The following is a 22189-nucleotide window of genomic DNA, read 5'->3' on the forward strand; positions in this document are numbered from 1 at the left end:
ATTTACTTTCCTTTCAGCTGAGGAAGTGAAGAAGAAGAAAGAAGAAACGGTGCTTTTCACTACGCTAACGTGTCTACTCGCCTCCCTCACTCGCGTCTCTTCCTCGTGTCCTAGCTCGTGTCCTTGGAAGAGACGCGAGGAAGAGACGCGAGGACGAGACGGGAGGACGAGACGTGAGGACGAGACGGGAGGACGAGACGTGAGGACGAGATGGGAGGACGAGACGTGAGGACGAGACGGGAGGACGAGACGTGAGGACGAGACGGGAGGACGAGACGTGAGGACGAGACGGGAGGACGAGACGTGAGGACGAGACGGGAGGACGAGACGCGAGGACGAGACGCGAGGACGAGACGGGAGGACGAGACGCGAGGACGAGACGGGAGGACGAGACGTGAGGACGAGACGGGAGGACGAGACGCGAGGACGAGACGGGAGGACGAGACGCGAGGACGAGACGCGAGGACGAGACGGGAGGACGAGACGCGAGGACGAGACGGGAGGACGAGACGTGAGGACGAGACGGGAGGACGAGACGTGAGGACGAGACGGGAGGACGAGATGTGAGGACAGAGGAGCCGAAGTTGCCAAATGAGAAATCCTCGGTTCCATGGCGTCATTCTTCAAACTGTGTGCCACACGTGGAGGTGCTGCATTTATACGTCACGCCACTTGATAAAAGACTTCCGTGTAGGATACACCGGCGTTTCCTTGCTCTCAGCTCCTCCAGAAGCCTCCTCGTCTCCTTGTCTCCTCGTCTCCTCGAGGTGCATTTAAGGGATTGGAGGATCCTCCATGACGGCGGAGTGGGAAACGTTTTCCGGGTCGCGGGAGGAGAGAGGACGTGAGGAAACATAAGTTAGCGTAATGAAAAGCACCCACAGAGAAATAAAGAAGGAAGCTGTTTCTTCAGTAGCGGCCATCTTGTGTCTCCAACCAGCTCGAAATAGAAACACTAAAAAACGTTTAAACTTCCTGTTTGAGTTAAAAGAGAAAATGTATTTAAAGTTTTAAAGAGTCACATGAAACATTTAAAAAACTCTGTATTATTATTATGATGATGTTGACAATAATAATAATAATAATGATACTACTACTACTACTACTACTAATAACAATAATTATGATAATTATAATAAATATAATAATACTACTACTAATAATAATATTAACAATAATTATGATAATTATAATAATTATAATAATACTACTACTGCTACTACGACTACTAATAATAATAATGATGAACAGTGTGACAGGATGATGAGGATCTGATTGGGATTAAAAATGAGAATGTGAGATCAATAAAGATATTTATCAGAAAACACATGTAAGATTATTGAATAAACTAAAATGTTATTTATCATTATTATTATTATTATTATTTATTATTATTATTATTATTATTGTTTATTTCAACACATTTTACTAGATATTTAAAAAGACAAAACATTAAAAAATTTATTGTTATATTGTTAATAATAATAATAATAATTATTATTATTATTATTATTATTTTTATTATTATTGTTCAACTGATCCACAGAAAAAATATTTATGAATATTAATAGACACAAAAAGGCCGCTGCTGAACTGTGACGCTCCGGTTGTGTTGTGTTTCTCTGTTGTTGCCATGACAACCACACAACAACAATCAGATGCATTGATGCCGTTTGTGACATCACACCGACACAATGAGTAAAATATGAATTATTGATTTATTATTGGAAAATGAATCAGCTGATTAATCACTACATCTGTAATTAACAGATTATGAAATAAAATACCTGTAAAATGAAGTGTTTCTACAAACTGTATAAAGTTTATAAATCCATAATGTTTAGTGATATTCTATATAAATATGAATCTAATGATCAAATGAAGGTATTCTGCTAACGAACAACTTGTGATGTTTTTTGTATTGTATATGTATTTTATATTTTATCCAGTTTTTCCTTCTTTAGAGGAAATTATTTAGATTTTTCAGGACGTTTCCATAAAGTATTTATATTTTTTCACAACAATGATTTTGAACATTTTAGTATGAAGGAGTTTTTAAAGTTAAAATACAACACGTGGAATCAAATCAGAAAATGTTGCTGTTAATTTTCTGTAAAACACTTGTTGATGAAATAAAGACGATGAATATTATTGAGTGTTTCACATCATATTATTTATGATATTATATTTGAATATTTACTACAAACAGCTCTGATCTTTGACTCATGTTTAAATGTAAATATTAACATCGAAATTAATCAAATTAAATTTTTGTAAACTCATAATTAAACTTATTTCTCATTATAAACATTATTATTTCTCATAATTAAACATTATTATTTCTTATAATTAAACAATAATATTTCTCGTAATAAACAATATTATTTCTCATAATTAAACAATATTATTTTTCATAATCAAACAATATTATTTCTCATAATTAACCATTATTATTTCTTGTAATTAAACAATAATATTTCTCGTAATCAAACAATATGATTTCTCATAATTAAACAATATTATTTATCATAATTAACCATTATTATTTCTTGTAATTAAACAATATTTCTCGTAATCAAACAATATTATTTTTCATAATTAAACAATATTATTTCTCAAAATAAACATTATTTCTCATAATTAAACATTATTTCTCATAATCAAACAATATTATTTCTCATAATAAACATTATTATTTCTCATAATTAAATATTATTATTTCTCATAATTAAACTAATATTTCTCATAATTAAACAATATTATTTCTCAAAATAAACATTATTTCTCATAATTAAACATTATTTCTCATAATCAAACAATATTATTTCTCATAATAAACATTATTATTTCTCATAATTAAACATTATTATTTCTCATAATTAAACTAATATTTCTCATAATAAACATTATTATTTGTCATAATTAAACATTATTATTTATCATAATTAAACTTTATCTCTCATAATTAAACATTATTATTTATCATAATTAAACTTTATTATTTCTCATAATTAAACTTTATCTCTCATGATTAAACTTTATTATTTCTCTGTTTTATTCTCGCTCTGTGTCTCTGTTGCTAGGCGACCTCAGCCAGTCCCACTGAGCTGTAACCTGATAGGCCGACACCAGCGGCCAATAGAAACCTGAGAGCAGCTCCACTTTCTATTGGCTGATCAGGTTACAGGTCAGATTATTGATCATTTAAACTTTGAATGATATTTTAATGTGATGGTATTAAATGATATACTGTGTAGTAAAAGTTAAATCATTATTGATAAGTTATCGATTGATACTTTATGTTTTATTTACACATTAAATGAATCTTATTTACATACATATTAATGTTTATATTTTATTGTGGATAATTTATATATTTAATTTGTACATTTTATAGGAAATATTTTAAATTTTTGTTATTGTATGTTTTGTAAATTGTTATAATTGTTGTTTTTGTTCCTTTTTATTTTTTATATTTTAAATATTGAAGTGACACATTATGGTTTATGTAATAAGACAAATAAAAGTGATGTTTACGTACGATATATAAATAATAAGTGACATTCAGTGTCTGCTGTCGGCCGAGCGAGGCTGAATTATTGATGAAGGAGACTCTCTCTTTCTCTCTCTCTCTCTCTGTCTCTCTTTCTCTCTTTTTCTCTCTCTGTCTCTGAGGCAGAGAGAAGAACTACGACAACCAACAAACAGAAGAAGAAGAAAAGAGTAGAGAAAAGAGATAAAAAAAACAAAGAAGAAGAAAGAAATGGAGAGAACAGAAGAGGAAAAGAGGAGGTGAGAATAAACGATAAAGAATAAGAAAGAAAGAAAAAGATAGAGGAAGAGTGAACAACAAAAGAGAAACAGCTGAGAAGAAAACAAGAAAAGAAAAACTGGAATAAATGAAAGAGTGAAAGACGAAAAGAGGAGAAGAAGAAACAAAAAGGAATAAAAGACGAAGGACAAGAAGAAGAGAGGAGTAATAAGAGACGACAGGAGGAAAAGTGTAAACAACAATAAAGAAGAAGAAGATGTGAAGAAACAGGAAGAATATCCAGGTAAGGTTTTAAAATTCGTCCAATCAAAGCGCAGCAGGTGTCACCTCCTGCTGCCTGATTGGACGAATTCTATCGACACAAACAGGAAGTAGTGAGTCTCTCTGACACATTAAAGTCACTTTTAGAAAAGTAATCACATTACTTTAATTACTCAGCAGTAAAAGTACTGTGTTACTTTAGTCTCTAACGGCGGCGTCTCGCTGCAATCATTACGTTTTTCTGCGTCCGGGAGGCGTGTTCACGTGTTTCAGGCGTTATATAAACGTTTGTTTTATACAAACGTCTAATAATTATTTTGCGATCTTCTCTACAGAAGATATAATATATTATATAACATTATATTATAATATATTATGTTATATTATATTATATAACATTATATTATAATATATTACAATATATTATATTATATAACAATATATTACAAATAATATCAAAAATAATACAAAACAAATATTCTTCTAATGAATCTTAAAAAGAAACTTTTCTTCTCGTCTATCAGAAAAAAATGTCGGACGACAGAAAGGAAGAAGAAGAAGAGGAGGAGGAGGAAGAGGAGGAAGAGGAGGATGAGGAGGAGGAAGTGACCTGTCAGCCCCTCCCCCCTCCTCCCACCTCTGTTGCCGTGGACGCGATGATGTCACTGAGGAGGCAGGACCTGGTGTGCATCGTGTGCTTCGGCAGCTACGACCTAGCGACGCGGTTGCCGCGGCGACTGCACTGCGGCCACGCCTTCTGCCAGGCGTGTCTGAAGAGGCTGGACACAGTCATCAACGAACAGGTGACTGGTGACATCATCAGCACGCACCTGAGCTGCTGTTAGAGTTTAACCAGAGGTTATTGAAGCAAAACGGCGAAACTTCGTTGTTTTTTTGACAACAGCTGTGGCGCCATTTTGGACTGAAAACACTTATTTTATTTATAATGTTTTATTGTTCAACACAGGACATGTCAGTAGAATATGACAATAGAATATTAATAATTTAGTTTTACTTTTGTACGTCTCTTTGTAGGCGGACGTTTTACTGGCGTCTGAAAGTCGCTTTCAGTCCAAAATGGCGGAAGCGTAGCTCTGCTGCTGGACGCTGATGTTGATGTGGAACGAACTATTGACTTCTTATCAATATACGACCTTTGGTTAAAATGTCAGTTGAATAGTAAAAGATGAAAGCAGTGGAGGTGTCAGCTGATGAGTGAGTGATGGAAGCAGAAATAAAACCAGTTTATAACGTCATGTTCACCTCCTGTCTCTCAACTACATTACCCATGAGTCTTAGGGATGTAACATGTACACCCCCCCCACCCTCCCCTCCCCCAGGTGTGGATCCCGTGTCCTCAGTGTCGACAGAACACGCCTCGGCCCAGAGGAGGAGCAGCGGGTCTGGACCTGGACTTGGCCTCCTTCCTGGGCGTGAAGGCCCAGCAGACCTGCACCTCCTCCTGCTCCCTGTCTTCCTGGAGCTCCGGCCGCAGGGAGGGGGCGCCGGCCGGAGACACGGCCCAGGACGGGAAGCTCTGGCTGGGGAAGGAGGTCACCGACGACAGCTGGTCGCACGGAGGTCTGGCTGAGCCGCGCTTCCATCGCTACGGAAACTGCTGCCCGCCGCCGTCCTATTGGCTGTGCTGCTGGTTCTGCTGCCCGGGGCGGGGCTAGGACTGACCAATCAGTGTGTCCCGAGTCATTTATTGATTTATTTTGGCCGGTTCCGTCCTCCATACTTTCAGAGTGTTAACACAAACATGTTAAGTTCTTCTTCTACCAGTATTTAATATTAATTGTATTATAAGTGGAATAAAGACAAAGCTGCTGAGAAAGACATATTTATTAATAATTACATATTTTACAAAAGTAGAACATCATTGCTTCTTTTTGGCCAATCACAGGCGTCCTGCTGGGTTTCAACCAATCACAGGCGTCCTGCTGGGTTTCAACCAATCACAGGCGTCCTGCTGGGTTTCAACCAATCACAGGCGTCCTGCTGGGTTTCAACCAATCACAGGCGTCCTGCTGGGTTTCAACCAATCACAGGCGTCCTGCTGGGTTTCAACCAATCACAGGCGTCCTGCTGGGTTTCAACCAATCACAGGCGTCCTGCTGGGTTTCAAATAATCACAGGCGTCCTGCTGGGTTTCAACCAATCACAGGCGTCCTGCTGGGTTTCAACCAATCGGCGAGCTGATGCTAATGGCTCCGACAGCTCTGACTGGTTCAAAAACAACCTTTCAACAACAACAAGTTAATAAAGCTTTAAACATTCAAACTGTTTCAGTGGACGGAGGAACTTTTTATTTCACTTTAACAGAATTAATAATTAATAATAACTAGTTTGTTAAATATGACGTGAATGTTTCTGGTGATTTTAAAGGAATATTTGACGAGACAACAGAAAAAAAAAGAGACAAAGGTTTGGCATTTAAACCTCCATGAGGCACAAGGCATTCTGGGAGTTTGAGTCCTCTTTATGTCCTCCAATGCTTCTTTGTTTGAGAAAATTACCCACAATGCCTTAAACTCTGTCTTTCATCAGTGGCCGCCGGCAGTCCCTCATCATCAGGCCCCTCCCTCCAGTATGCAGCTCGGCCAATCAGAGGCTGCCGAGCCCCTCCCCCACTCTGATTCGCTGTCCCGGCTGCAGGTTGAAGCTGAAGTCTTTCGGAGCTTCGAACAGCAGAACGATGGTGGAGCCGAGGTTAAACTCCCCCACCGCCGCGCCCTTCTCCAAGACCACGCCCTCTCCCTCTACACAGGCCACGCCCCCTTCACCAGCCGCCTTCACCACCTGGTCGTCGACGGCAACGTAGCTGCGGTCCTGGAAGGAGCCTTTACTGTAGCGAGGAGCGTTGGTCTGAAGCTCCTGAAGACGAAACGCAAAAACTGTTAAAACTTATAAAGAAATAAAATAAAATAAAAACTAATAAGAATAATATGAACAATTATTATACAATATTATTATAATTAATTACTTATTTTAAAATACTGCTAACACAAATAAAAGGTAAATAAATTCATTACAAAATACAAAACATTATACAATATTAAGTGATTTTGAAAATATTACAATATAAAAAATATTTTTAAAAGTAACTATATGCTACATCATAAAAATTATAACTAAGAATTAAATAAAACTACAGTAAACATTTCCCAAAATGTTAATATAAGTTAAAAACATGATGCATACATATATAAATATGAATATATGAAAAGAAATATATTACTGTACTAATAAAGTTAGTTTAGTTAAGAGACTAAAATAATAAAAACCTTAAAAAAAATCATAAAACTTTAATAATTTTTATTTAAAAAAGTAATTCCGATAAGTTCCTAAAAGTTTCTATTTTGTATACGTGAAAGAAAAAAACTGATAAAACGTCTATTAAAGTAGAAACAGTAAAAACTAAAGTCTTCCTCACCTGGTCGAAGTAAACCCTAATGGAGCCGACGTTTGTGGCTCCAACCGCCGTTAACGAGAAGAAGCCGTGCTGCCATTGGCCGGTGAGCGCCACGCGCTCGTTAAGGCAGAAGAGCTCTTTGACCAATCGAGCCACGCCGGGGTTAACGGACATTAACGAGCCTAACGAGGAAGAGACGGACGGAGAGGTGAACGCAGGTCCACAGCAGGAATCAGACAATCAGGTACAGACATGAACGGACTCTCACCTGGGAAGTGACGTCGGAGCTCCACCCTCCAGTCTGTGGGCGAATGGAAACAGTGGTAGTCACCTGGAGCCAGGTAGACCACCACGTGGAACAGGTCGTTATCAGGAGACGTCAGGAGGAGGTCTCTGAAGGACGACGAGGACTCTAAAGACAGAGAGGAATCAGCCTTTAACAGGATGTGGACCCAACAAGTTCTCCAGACTTGACAAGACCAACAACACCAGCAGGTCCCAAATCAGGACCTACTGGTCCCAAATCAAGACCTACTGGTCCCAAATCAAAACTGACAGGTCCCAAATCAAGACCCACAAGTCCCAAATCAAGACCCACTGGTCCTAAATCAAGACCAACTGGTCCCATATCAAGACCGACAGATCCCAAATCAAGACCAACCAGTCTCAAATCCAGATCAACTGGTTTCAAATCAAGACTAGCCGGTCCCAAATCAAGACCAACTGGTCCCAAATCAAGATCAACTGGTCCCATATCAAGACCGACAGATCCCAAATCAAGACCAACCAGTCTCAAATCCAGATCAACTGGTTTCAAATCAAGACTAGCCGGTCCCAAATCAAGACCAACTGGTCCCAAATCAAGATCAACTGGTCCCATATCAAGACCGACAGATCCCAAATCAAGACCAACCAGTCCCAAATCCAGACCAACTGGTCTCAAATCAAGTAAATAATAAAAACAGTTTGGGGTCCACACGTGACAGATTTATGATTGATTTGTTACGTGACATCGGGGTCGGGTGGGGGGGGGGGGCGTGGTCTTACCATTGCCCCGTCTCTTCTGTGGACCCAGGAAGTTCTCCAGACTGTAGGTGACCCCCTTCACCTGCTCCACCTCCGAGTTCTTCACTTGACCAAAGTGGAGGATCTTCCCATCAGCCGGAGAGATCTGACAAACAGTTTAATAATTATAAACTTCTGATAAACGTTTAATAACTATAAACATCTGATAATAAAACCACCAAACGTTGTGTTGAGTCCACATGAGGTAAACTTCCTACATCAGATCTCACATTATTAAAGCTATATGCTGATGATATATTAAAACTATAAATATAATCCCATACATCACTGACAAAACTCAAACTACCATCATGCATTGTGTTTCATTGTGTCTGAGCTGAAGACTGTCTGACGACTAAAAACACACCGTAGAGAATTCCTTTTTACGGTAAATTCCCCCTAAAAAACAGAAGATGAAGTATTCAGAGTATCACGTACAAAAAGTAGAAAAAATAGAATACATTTCATAAAGGGAAAGAGATGAACAGGAAGAGAAAACAGTAAAGAAGTAAGTTATTCTGAGATATGAAGTCCCAAATCAACACCAGTCTTTTTGTCTTCTGAGTCCAAAACAAGTCACCAAATTTAATGGCAATTAAAAATGTGCAATGCTAACGTGGAGTTACCAGACAGGAGGAGGCGCAGAGCGGTCGGACTGCAGGTTTGAGACGTCGACGGAAAAATTCACCCAGATTCCTGTAGTGATGTAAATCCTCCACGGCTGCTTCCTATTAGACGACACATTATGATTACCATAATGCTATAATAAAAACCCAAAGAAACAAGCGACCAACCACCCTGCCACCCCAACAACACTCCTGGTTGTCCTGACCTGCATGTTGACCCCGAAGGTCCAGATGTAGAGGGAGTAGATGGGCTTCCGGAGCCAGGTGGGGAGCTCCACGCCGTTCAGACGACCCCAGGCCCGAGAGAGGAGACGAGTCGGGAAGGAGCGGTACAACGCCACCTGCAGCACCAAACAGGAAACTACACCGTAAATATTATCATCTGCTTTTAGGAAGAAGAACATTACTGTTATATCATATTAATCTGTTCAATAAAATTCAACTGTTGTGGAGAGAGAAGAAAAAGGAGGTGAAAGAGGAGAGAAGAAATCAGTAGAAAAAAAGAGGAGATAGACGTAGGTGAAATAAGTAAAAGTAGAAAAGAAAACACAAGACGATTTTAACCATCAACACTGTGCGAGAGCTGCAGTCAACCGTCCTGAACCTTTAACGACCAACCTGCTTGTATTTCTGGTGTTTTGAAACCTGCAGTAACTGATCATCGTATGACAGAACTAAACATGACTGATGGGGTTCCTCAGGGTTCTAGTCTCGGTCCTTTATGTTTTACATCTACATGCTGATATGTAGCTGGTGTGTCAGAGACTTAAAAGACAACTCAAATTTTACAAACTTAGCTTTTCCACGACCTCGTCAAACCTCAGTTTGTGTACCTGGGCCTCTCCACAACGGCTCAATTCAGAGCCGCCAACCCCCCCCCCCCCAACACCTGTCACCTGTCTGCCAAGGAAGCAGCAAGTTAAGCTGGAGAACACACCTCTGACTCCCAGACCAGGTCCAAGAATAACTTGTTGGTCTAACTGCCAACGGCTGGTAAAGTAAGTACCTGAGCAGGTAGTATACAGAGTACCTGAGCAGGTAGTGAACAGAGTACCTGAGCAGGTAGTGAACAGAGTACCTGAGCAGGTAGTATACAGAGTACCTGAGCAGGTAGTGAACAGAGTACCTGAGCAGGTAGTATACAGAGTACCTGAGCAGGTAGTGAACAGAGTACCTGAGCAGGTAGTATACAGAGTACCTGAGCAGGTAGTGAACAGAGTACCTGAGCAGGTAGTGAACAGAGTACCTGAGCAGGTAGTATACAGAGTACCTGAGCAGGTAGTGAACAGAGTACCTGAGCAGGTAGTGAACAGAGTACCTGAGCAGGTAGTGAACAGAGTACCTGAGCAGGTAGTATACAGAGTACCTGAGCAGGTAGTGAACAGAGTACCTGAGCAGGTTGTATAGAGAGTAACTGAGCAAGTAGTGAACAGAGTACCTGAGCAGGTAGTGAACAGAGTACCTGAGCAGGTAGTATACAGAGTACCTGAGCAGGTAGTATACAGAGTACCTGAGCAGGTAGTGAACAGAGTACCTGAGCAGGTAGTATAGAGAGTAACTAAGCAGGTAGTGAACTGAGTACCTGAGCAGGTAGTGAACAGAGTACCTGAGCAGGTAGTATACAGAGTACCTGAGCAGGTAGTATACAGAGTACCTGAGCAGGTAGTATACAGAGTACCTGAGCAGTTAGTGAACAGAGTACCTGAGCAGGTAGTATACAGAGTACCTGAGCAGGTAGTGAACAGAGTACCTGAGCAGGTAGTATACAGAGTACCTGAGCAGGTAGTGAACAGAGTACCTGAGCAGGTAGTATACAGACTACCTGAGCAGGTAGTATACAGAGTACCTGAACAGGTAGTATACAGAGTACCTGAGCAGGTAGTGATATTAACAGAGAAATATAACTCATAGATGCTTAAAAGAGACGAGAGGTGAAGAAAAGAGGAAAAATAGAAACAAAACAAGAAAGAAAAGAAGGAGAGAATATGGTCGTCCCCGTCCCTCCCCGTTTCCCTTCGTCCAATCAGAAGCCAGCAGGCAGCCGCTCTTACCCGTTTGGCCAACGGCCGCAGAGTGCTGACTGACAGGACATAGCAGAGGAAGGCGATTGGCCGACGGCGCCAAGGGGTGGGTCGAGACACACTGCCACTGAGCACGCTCAGATGGCGACGGAGAGCCAAACGAGGCACCTGGAGCCTGATTATGATGAGATTTAATGAGATGTAATGAGATGTAATGAGATGTAATGAGATGTAATGAGGGAGACGGAGGTGTGGGGGGGTAATAGGAGATATAAGGGGGAGAGGGAGGTGAAGGATCAGAGAGATAAAAAATTAAAACTGATAAAATAAAAAGCAAAAAACAGAAGAATAAAGAAGAAGAGATGTTTGTGTCGTTGTTTCCCTGATCTGTAACTTCATTGGCTGCTTATTACATCATATCCTTCCTGGAGGTGCATTCAGGTGCAGAGGTGAAGGTCTGACAACAGAGCTTCATTCGGCCACCTTAAAGCATCGCGTTAATAATCTACGACGTTTTGGAAAGTCAACAACGAATACAGATAATAAATAAAAAATAATAACAAATAATAATAAATGTGACTTTTGTTATATTGAACGGAGCTATGATAATTATTCTATATAAACAATTCAGCAAAAATATTAAAAAAAGATAAAATATGGCTCATTTCATCTCATCTCAAAAAACATGTTTTAAAAAGTGTGAAGGAAGCCGGAGGACGAGAGAGAGGAAGAACAAAACTAAATAAAGAGAGGGAGAAAGGAGGTAAAACATGGAGGAATATAAAACACAGGTGGGGCGTGGACAGGTGTGGAGGGGCGGGGCTTATGTGTGTGTGGAGGGTGAGGAGGAGGAGGAGGAGGAGGAGGCTAACGCAGCACACAGTCGCTAAGCTAAGCTACGCTAAAGCTTGTAGGAATGCTAACAGTGATGCTAACGCTAACTCGCTAACGCAAGATATTTGATCAGAGCAGTTTTTGTTTCTAAAATTGTTTTATAAACGTGTGTTTACAAAGACGCATCTATAAATATATATATATCAGGGCTGTCAATCAATTAAAATAGTTAATCGCAAATTAATCTCACATGTTTTATCTGTTCTAAATGAACCTTAAAGGGAGATTAGTCCAGTATTTAATCCTCTTATCAACATGGGAGTGGACAAATATGCTGCTTTATGTAAATGTATGTATATATTTATTATTGTAAATCAATGAACAACACAAAACAATAACAGATATTGATCCAGAAACCCTCACAGGTACTGCATTTAGCATAAAACAATCTGCTCCAATCATAACATGGCAAACTGCAGCCCAACAGGCAACAACAGCTGTCAGTGTGTCAGTGTGCTGACTTGACTATGACTTGCCCCAAACTGCATGTGATTATCATAAAGTGGGCATGTCTGTAAAGGGGAGACTCGTGGGTACCCATAGAACCCATTTACATTCACTGATCTGGAGGTCAGAGGTCAAGGGACCCCTTTGAACATGGACATGACAGTTTATCCTCTCCAACATTTAGTGTAAGTTTGGAGCGTTATTTAACCTCCTTCATGACCTGCTAGTCTGACCTGGTTGGTACCGATGGATTCATCAGGTTCTAGAGTTTACTATGATACCAGGATCTTCACTCTAGTATTAAAACTGAGCCGCTACAGCCTAAAAACCACAAGTTGCATTAATGCGTTAAAGAAATTAGTGGCATTAAAACAAATTTGTGTTAACGTGGTATTATTGTGATAAATTTGACAGCCCTAATACCGTTTATACACATACATATACGTCTATATATACTGTATATATACACACACACATATATATATGTATAGATGTCTGTAGTGTTGAACACTATAAAATAGATCCGTAGGAATCAAAGCGACTTCCGTCTCTGTGTCTGAAGCTAACTGGGTTAGCAGATGAGCAAAGGATCAACTGGAAAGAGGCTAACGCAAGCTAAACTAGGCTAAAGCTAAAATAGCTGACCTGCTAAACAGCTGTCGCCATAGAAACCACACACACACACACACACTAATCTCCTGTAACCTAGAAACCATCGTCTGTCTGTCTGTTTAACTCGGATCTCTTTCGTTCTTTTATCAGCTTCAGGAACATTTCTAGTTTTATGAATCATCTCTCCGTTCATCACTCCTCTCTCGCTTCTCTTCCTCTCCCACCTGAATCGTGCCGTCGTTCTCGTCCTCACTCCTCTTCCTCCTCCTTTTCCCTCGTCCTTCTCTTTCTCTTTCTCCCCATCGGTCGCATGCCACCGCCGCTTCACCTGCCGCAGCAGGTCGCGCTGCCCACGCTCGCCGCCGCGGCCACGAGAGAGGAACTTTACCATGAACGTGTCACCGACAACATCGCCGCAGAGAGAGACGGGCGACGACACATGCTGACGGTTAAATATCACCAGAGAAGAAGAAGAGACAGGTGAGTCTGTTCACTGAGAGCAGAGAAGAAGAAGTGACAGATGGACGGAGAGAGAGAGAGAGAGAGAGAGAGGCGTTCATACTGAGGAGCTCCACCCTCTCACCTTCACCTCCCGCTTGTTGCAATACAAAGTACAAAGAGTGCAAATAAAAACAGTACACGTGTAAAAATATCCAAAATAAATACAACACAGGCAATGAAAAAACACTGGTTATTTATAGACAATATATATTTGACTTATTAATTTGTATTACAACAAAATAATTTATTTCATTTTCATGTATGTATTTTTTATATTTATTTATTTATTTAATGTTTATTATTACAATGAAACAAATGAGTAATCTATTACATTTTATACTGTAATTGTTTTAATTATATTAAAATAATTTGTATTTTTTCATTATGACTTTAAAAAATATCTGTATTATATGTTATTAATACATTTAATTAATTATAAGGAAAGAAGTACAAAAATTACAGTTTCATGGTTTTCTTTATTGGTTATCTATAATTCTATATTTAAAATATCTAATGGTTGCTTTATACATTTTAATTTATTAAAAAAATAAATATAGTACATATTTATATTTTTATAATAATTGTTACTAATATATTATGAAGTTGTAGGATTATAAATTATTACAAATTAATTACTTAAATTATAATCAATATCATTCATTAAATTGTTATATTTTAAAATATTATATTTTATTAGTCGAAAAGTAATTTTTTTTTTACTTTAATTAATTAATTCTATAATTATAATAGTAAATGGTGGATTTATACATCTAAATGTATTTAAAATAAATATTATATAATATATATTTATATTACATATTTATATTTTTACAATTATTTTCTACTAATGTATTATGAAGTTGTAGGATAATAAATGATTTCAAATTAATTAATTGAAATTATACTTATTAATATCATTCATTAAATTGTTGTGTTTTATAATATTATATTTTATCAACTGAAGAGTAAAAAAAAGTCCAAGTCTCCAGTCAGGAGAAGCAGACAGGAGCACCGGCAGGAAGCTAAGCGACGTACTGCTGTGGACGCCATGTTAGTTCAGATCAGAAAGTCACACAATAACACAAACTAACTACCTGAGACCACCTGAGACCAGCTACCCTCCTGTTCTGAGAGGTTAAATCACTGTGTTTTAATGGAGTCTGGTGGCTTTGACAACAGCACTATAACGGCTTCAGTTCCCCGTCAGAAAGGGCTGTCTGACGGCGAGGTAAAGGACTGTCTGGTGGTGAGGTAAAGGGCTGTCTGACGGTGAGGTAGACAGACAGCCCTTTACCTCGCCGTCAGACAGCCCTTTACCTCACCATCAGACAGCCCTTTACCTTATCATCACACATTCCTTTACCTCGCCGTCAGACAGGCCTTTACCTCGCCGTCAGACAGCCCTTTACCTCGCCATCACAGTCCTTTACCTCATCATCAGACAGCCCTTTACCTCATCATCACACATTCCTTTACCTCGCCGTCAGACAGCCCTTTACCTCGCCATCAGACAGTCCTTTACCTCACCATCAGACAGCCCTTTACCATCAGACAGTCCTTTACCTCACCATCAGACAGCCCTTTACCATCAGACAGCCCTTTACCATCAGACAGTCCTTTACCTCACCATCAGACAGCCCTTTACCATCAGACAGTCCTTTACCTCATCATCAGACAGCCCTTTACCTCGCCATCAGACAGTCCTTTACCTCATCATCAGACAGTCCTTTACCTCACCATCAGACAGCCCTTTACCTCATCATCAGACAGTCCTTTACCTCATCATCAGACAGCCCTTTACCTCACCATCAGACAGTCCTTTACCTCACCATCAGACAGTCCTTTACCTCATCATCAGACAGCCCTTTACCTCGCCATCAGACAGTCCTTTACCTCATCATCAGACAGTCCTTTACCTCACCATCAGACAGCCCTTTACCTCATCATCAGACAGTCCTTTACCTCATCATCAGACAGCCCTTTACCTCATCATCAGACAGTCCTTTACCTCACCATCAGACAGCCCTTTACCTCATCATCACACATTCCTTTACCTCGCCGTCAGACAGCCCTTTACCTCGCCATCAGACAGTCCTTTACCTCACCATCAGACAGCCCTTTACCATCAGACAGCCCTTTACCTCATCATCAGACAGCCCTTTACCTCGCCATCAGACAGCCCTTTACCTCACCATCAGACAGCCCTTTACCTCGCCATCAGACAGTCCTTTACCTCATCATCAGACAGCCCTTTACCTCGCCATCAGACAGTCCTTTACCTCATCATCAGACAGCCCTTTACCTCGCCGTCAGACAGCCCTTTACCTCATCATCAGACAGTCCTTTACCTCACCATCAGACAGCCCTTTACCTCATCATCAGACAGCCCTTTACCTCACCATCAGACAGCCCTTTACCTCATCATCAGACAGCCCTTTACCTCGCCATCAGACAGTCCTTTACCTCATCATCAGACAGCCCTTTACCTCATCATCAGACAGCCCTTTACCTCACCATCACACAGTCCTTTACCTCGCCGTCAGACAGCCCTTTACCTCGCCATCAGACAGTCCTTTACCTCACCATCACACAGTCCTTTACCTCGCCGTCAGACAGCCCTTTACCTCACCGTCAGACAGCCCTTTACCTCATCATCACACAGTCCTTTACCTCACCGTCAGACAGTCCTTTACCTCGCCGTCAGACAGCCCTTTACCTCGCCGTCAGACAGCCCTTTACCTCACCGTCAGACAGCCCTTCTGTCGGGGAACTGAAGCCGTTATATCGCTCTCTTCAAAGCCACCAGACTCCATTCACAAAAACAGTAATTTAACCGGAGTAGCGAACAACCCCACTTCAAAAAAATTCAAACTAACCCTTTCAGATATTTCCAGACTTAGCAGAGCTAACGTTGACGCTAGCGCTAGCGTTCACATTATTCATAACCTTATTGATTAGCTTACCGTGCTAACCTACGTCACTGCTTTGTGCTAACGGCTGAGTGGACGTTAACATTTGAAAAAAAGGGAAAAGAACAACGCAGATGATTTTGAAATAAATATGATAAATAAATAAATAAAAACCAGACAGATAAATAAACTAAAAGATCAATTCTTTTCATTCAGGGGGATTTTTTCTGGTCAACTTTCGTCCAATCAGAGCCCCCGTCTGCCTTGCCCGGTTACTCATTGACCAATCAGACCATGCCCTCAATGAACGGACCAATCAGGAGGCAGGTTGGGCAGTGAGCATGATGTGGCCTGAGTGATGATGTGTCAGGTAGAGTGACCGGTCAGTGTGACATCATCACTGTGTGACATCGCTGTCACCTTTCACCCAGTGAACCAATCAGAGTCTCTTCTCAGGTCAGGTAACGAGGCTACACTAACACGTGGCATTTCCTGTGATTTCACAATAAAAGCATCCCGTCGGCTCGTGAGTGGAAAGATCTGGATTACATCATCAGTGAGTTCACAATGCTGTGATTCACTGACAGGAACAATAAACAGATCAATAATCAGATCAATAATCAGAGAGATTCAGGTTGAATAACAAGAATAACAAGAATAACAAAGAAGAAGAAGGAAGAGGAGAAAGAGAAGGAGAAGAAGAAGAAGAAGAAGAAGAAGGAGAAGGAGGAGGAGAAGGTGTGTTCTCTCCTACCTGTGTGGGCGTGGCCAGAGGGGGCGGGACTCCATCCTGCTGTTTGTCTCTAGTCCTATAGTGCTGGTAACCAAGGTAACCACCACCTGTCACTAAGAGGAGGGGGAGTGGCCTGGGGCGGGGCAGCAAACTACGACCTGGAGAGAGACACAGTTGATTGGTCCTGTCTTCATCACCTACGTCCTGTCATCATCACCTACGTCCTGTCATCATCACCTACGTCCTGTCATCATCACCTACGTCCTGTCTTCATCACCGACGTCCTGTCTTCATCACCTACGTCCTGTCATCATCACCTACGTCCTGTCTTCATCACCTACGTCCTGTCTTCATCACCTACGTCCTGTCTTCATCACCTACGTCCTGTCATCATCACCTACGTCCTGTCATCATCACCTACGTCCTGTCTTCATCACCTACGTCCTGTCATCATCACCTACGTCCTGTCTTCATCACCTACGTCCTGTCTTCATCTACGTCCTGTCTTCATCTACGTCCTGTCTTCATCACCTACGTCCTGTCTTCATCACCTACGTCCTGTCATCATCACCTACGTCCTGTCTTCATCACCGACATCCTGTCTTCATCACCTACGTCCTGTCTTCATCACCTACGTCCTGTCTTCATCTACGTCCTGTCTTCATCACCTACGTCCTGTCTTCATCACCTACGTCCTGTCTTCATCACCTACGTCTTGTCTTCATCACCTACGTCCTGTCTTCATCGTCTACGTCCTGTCTTCATGGTCTACGTCCTGTCATCATCACCTACATCCTGTCTTCATCTACATCCTGTCTTCATCTACGTCCTGTCTTCATCTCCTACGTCCTGTCTTCATCACCTACGTCCTGTCTACATCACCTACGTCCTGTCTTCATCACCTACGTCCTGCCATCATCACCTACGTCCTGTCTACATCACCTACGTCCTGTCTACATCACCTACGTCCTGTCTTCATCACCTACGTCCTGTCTTCATCACCTACGTCCTGTCTTCATCACCTACGTCCTGTCTACATCACCTACGTCCTGTCTTCATCACCTACGTCCTGTCTACATCACCTACGTCCTGTCATCATCACCTACGTCCTGTCTTCATCACCTACGTCCTGTCATCATCACCTACGTCCTGTCTTCATCTACATCCTGTCTTCACCTACGTCCTGTCTTCATCACCTACGTCCTGTCTTCATCTACGTCCTGTCTTCATCACCTACGTCCTGTCTTCATCACCTACGTCCTGTCTTCATCACCTACGTCTTGTCTTCATCACCTACGTCCTGTCTTCATCGTCTACGTCCTGTCTTCATGGTCTACGTCCTGTCATCATCACCTACATCCTGTCTTCATCTACATCCTGTCTTCATCTACGTCCTGTCTTCATCTCCTACGTCCTGTCTTCATCACCTACGTCCTGTCTACATCACCTACGTCCTGTCTTCATCACCTACGTCCTGCCATCATCACCTACGTCCTGTCTACATCACCTACGTCCTGTCTACATCACCTACGTCCTGTCTTCATCACCTACGTCCTGTCTTCATCACCTACGTCCTGTCTTCATCACCTACGTCCTGTCTACATCACCTACGTCCTGTCTTCATCACCTACGTCCTGTCTACATCACCTACGTCCTGCCATCATCACCTACGTCCTGTCTACATCACCTACGTCCTGTCTTCATCACCTACGTCCTGTCTTCATCACCTACGTCCTGTCTACATCACCTACGTCCTGTCTTCATCACCTACGTCCTGTCTACATCACCTACGTCCTGTCATCATCACCTACGTCCTGTCTTCATCACCGACATCCTGTCTTCATCACCTACGTCCTGTCTTCATCACCTACGTCCTGTCTTCATCTACGTCCTGTCTTCATCACCTACGTCCTGTCTTCATCACCTACGTCTTGTCTTCATCACCTACGTCTTGTCTTCATCACCTACGTCCTGTCTTCATGGTCTACGTCCTGTCATCATCACCTACATCCTGTCTTCATCTACATCCTGTCTTCATCTACGTCCTGTCTTCATCTCCTACGTCCTGTCTTCATCACCTACGTCCTGTCTACATCACCTACGTCCTGTCTTCATCTCCTACGTCCTGTCTTCATCACCTACGTCCTGTCTTCATCACCTACGTCCTGCCATCATCACCTACGTCCTGTCTACATCACCTACGTCCTGTCTTCATCACCTACGTCCTGTCTTCATCACCTACGTCCTGTCTACATCACCTACGTCCTGTCTTCATCACCTACGTCCTGTCTACATCACCTACGTCCTGTCATCATCACCTACGTCCTGTCTTCATCACCGACATCCTGTCTTCATCACCTACGTCCTGTCTTCATCACCTACGTCCTGTCTTCATCTACGTCCTGTCTTCATCACCTACGTCCTGTCTTCATCACCTACGTCTTGTCTTCATCACCTACGTCTTGTCTTCATCACCTACGTCCTGTCTTCATGGTCTACGTCCTGTCATCATCACCTACATCCTGTCTTCATCTACATCCTGTCTTCATCTACGTCCTGTCTTCATCTCCTACGTCCTGTCTTCATCACCTACGTCCTGTCTACATCACCTACGTCCTGTCTTCATCTCCTACGTCCTGTCTTCATCACCTACGTCCTGTCTTCATCACCTACGTCCTGCCATCATCACCTACGTCCTGTCATCATCACCTACGTCCTGTCTTCATCTACGTCCTGTCTTCATCACCTACGTCCTGTCTTCATCACCTACGTCCTGTCATCATCACCTACATCCTGTCTTCATCTACATCCTGTCTTCATCTACGTCCTGTCTTCATCTCCTACGTCCTGTCTTCATCACCTACGTCCTGTCTACATCACCTACGTCCTGTCTTCATCTCCTACGTCCTGTCTTCATCACCTACGTCCTGTCATCATCACCTACATCCTGTCTTCATCTACATCCTGTCTTCATCTACGTCCTGTCTTCATCTCCTACGTCCTGTCTTCATCACCTACGTCCTGTCTACATCACCTACGTCCTGTCTTCATCTCCTACGTCCTGTCTTCATCACCTACGTCCTGTCTTCATCACCTACGTCCTGTCTTCATCACCTACGTCCTGCCATCATCACCTACGTCCTGTCTACATCACCTACGTCCTGTCTTCATCACCTACGTCCTGTCTTCATCACCTACGTCCTGTCTACATCACCTACGTCCTGTCTTCATCACCTACGTCCTGTCTACATCACCTACGTCCTGTCTTCATCACCTACGTCCTGTCTACATCACCTACGTCCTGTCTACATCACCTACGTCCTGTCTTCATCACCTACGTCCTGTCTTCATCACCTACGTCCTGTCTTCATCACCTACGTCCTGTCATCATCACCTACGTCCTGTCTTCATCACCTACGTCCTGTCATCATCACCTACGTCCTGTCTTCATCATCTACGATCATCAACCCCTTCGATTATTGATTTTGATATGTATTGTTGTTATATTGTAGTACAATGCACATATTTGTATACACTTATTTCTTATTTATATGTTTATTTATATATATATATATATATATATATTTCTATTCTAGAATGGGAAGAAACGTAACCCTGGATCAATAAAGTATATCTGATATTTATTTAAAGGCAGAAATGCATAAAGAAATGTAAAAAAAAATTTATGAATAAATATATAAAGAAAAGAATACAGAAATAAATAAGTTTGGGGAAATAAATAAGGGGTGAATGCAGAGGGAGAGTCATGCAGAAATAAAAAAAATAAATGCAGAAATAAGTCAATAAAATAAATTAATTAATTAAAAAAATGAACAAAAATAAATGAATAAAAAGGAAAATTAAACAGAAGATTAAATCAATTAATAATTAATACAAATATATATAAACAGAAATATCAATTTATGTCACATTTTATCAATTAATTAATAGCTACATTTATCTTTAATATTATTTGAGCTATTAATGAGGAGGAGGAAGAGGAGGATGAAGAGGAGGAGGAGGGAGAGGAGGAGGAGGATGAAGAGGAGGAGGTGCAGACAGACTCACCTGTGCTCAGTGTTCTCTGTTGGCAGCAGCTCAGAGAAACCCTTTAAATAAATAAAATAAAGTTTCACAATCAAAATAAACATTTCAGAAATCACTAAAATACATTTAATTATTTCACATTCTGTGACGTCACCACGAGCGCCCAGTTTCAGGTGTATATTCAGGTTAAATCCACCTGTTCAGGTGATGTTAACAGGTAAACCTGACACAGCTGGTTAATGTGACGTGAGCCGAATCTTTCATCACTCCGATTCACGCGCTCCTCACCTGTCTGACGTCACATTCAACTCACCGTTTGTGTTTTAGACGCGATTTAACGTTAATTTAATATAAACTCTGAACGGAGTCTGGTTTCATCAGCACACACAGCGTCACACACACCACAGAACACAGAACACTGTCGTCACTGACTGACATTGAGCTGTTCACTGTAATAAAACATAAAGTTAGTAAAAGATAAAGTTAATTAAATAATAAAGTTAAATACCTCCTGCACGCCCTCCGCAAGGCTGCCGCCATGTTGGTTGTGTAAGTGACGTAATGACGTCGTGCGTCACTGTACACATTGAGTGTTTTTACCCAGAGTGCAGTCTGTCAGGTAAACCTTCCTTCATTATAATAAGTTTACCAGAAATCTCCTCAGGATAAGAAAAAAAATAAAAATAAATTACAGTGAAAGTGTACAACTTAACTTATATAACTTAAGTAAAATTCTACAAAACAAATGTATAATATAATTAAACGATATTGCAATAGTGAATTTACGGTCCACTATACGTAACTACACTATTATTTTATTTATTTTCAAAACGTATATCATCTAAAACATTCCAAATTAATTATTATAAACATACTTTTAATTAAT

General features: G+C 41.1%; 2 protein-coding genes and 1 long non-coding RNA gene across 8 annotated transcripts; 2 read left to right on the forward strand and 1 right to left on the reverse strand.

The window, feature by feature from the left end:
• Positions 1 to 5730, forward strand: rnf224 (ring finger protein 224). The gene is made up of 6 exons (XM_074618471.1): positions 1 to 119; positions 536 to 844; positions 3084 to 3187; positions 3680 to 4055; positions 4558 to 4836; positions 5374 to 5730. Exons 5-6 carry the CDS (start codon positions 4564 to 4566, stop codon positions 5707 to 5709), a joined length of 609 nt encoding a protein of 202 aa, XP_074474572.1. The 5' UTR covers positions 1 to 119; positions 536 to 844; positions 3084 to 3187; positions 3680 to 4055; positions 4558 to 4563; the 3' UTR covers positions 5710 to 5730.
• A 133-nt stretch (positions 5731 to 5863) lies between these two features.
• pisd (phosphatidylserine decarboxylase) lies at positions 5864 to 21914 on the reverse strand. Of its 6 annotated transcripts, XM_074618466.1 has the most exons (9): positions 21812 to 21914; positions 21325 to 21365; positions 17278 to 17414; positions 9346 to 9480; positions 9140 to 9241; positions 8496 to 8619; positions 7717 to 7860; positions 7470 to 7630; positions 5864 to 6910 (listed from the first exon to the last, which is right to left on the reverse strand). In XM_074618466.1, exons 1-9 carry the CDS (start codon positions 21841 to 21843, stop codon positions 6641 to 6643), a joined length of 1146 nt encoding a protein of 381 aa, XP_074474567.1. In that variant the 5' UTR covers positions 21844 to 21914; the 3' UTR covers positions 5864 to 6640. The 6 variants fall into 6 exon arrangements, with proteins under 6 accessions (XP_074474567.1, XP_074474570.1, XP_074474571.1 ...); XM_074618469.1 differs by lacking the exons at positions 21325 to 21365; positions 21812 to 21914 and adding an exon at positions 17989 to 18016; XM_074618470.1 differs by lacking the exons at positions 21325 to 21365; positions 21812 to 21914 and adding an exon at positions 17578 to 17605.
• Positions 10709 to 11501, forward strand: LOC141757737 (uncharacterized). Its single transcript, XR_012591741.1, has 2 exons — positions 10709 to 10753; positions 10994 to 11501. It is a non-coding gene; the product is annotated as an uncharacterized LOC141757737 (long non-coding RNA).
• Positions 21915 to 22189: the final 275 nt, after the last annotated feature.

This window comes from Sebastes fasciatus, chromosome 19, assembly GCF_043250625.1.
Source record: "Sebastes fasciatus isolate fSebFas1 chromosome 19, fSebFas1.pri, whole genome shotgun sequence".
Lineage (NCBI taxonomy): Eukaryota > Metazoa > Chordata > Actinopteri > Perciformes > Sebastidae > Sebastes > Sebastes fasciatus.

Bases quoted from the DNA above. Each gene is read 5' to 3' on its own strand.
- rnf224 (XM_074618471.1), top strand. From the start codon at position 4,564: ATGTCGGACGACAGAAAGGAAGAAGAAGAAGAGGAGGAGGAGGAAGAG. The intron at 4,837-5,373 runs GTGACTGGTGAC...CCCCTCCCCCAG, and splicing joins ACACAGTCATCAACGAACAG to GTGTGGATCCCGTGTCCTCA.
- pisd (XM_074618465.1), bottom strand. From the start codon at position 13,504: ATGGTAAAGTTCCTCTCTCGTGGCCGCGGCGGCGAGCGTGGGCAGCGC. The intron at 9,481-11,190 runs GTAAGAGCGGCT...TTGGTGCTGCAG, and splicing joins TGCGGCCGTTGGCCAAACGG to GTGGCGTTGTACCGCTCCTT. The intron at 8,620-9,139 runs GTAACTCCACGT...ACTGTTTGTCAG, and splicing joins TCTGCGCCTCCTCCTGTCTG to ATCTCTCCGGCTGATGGGAA.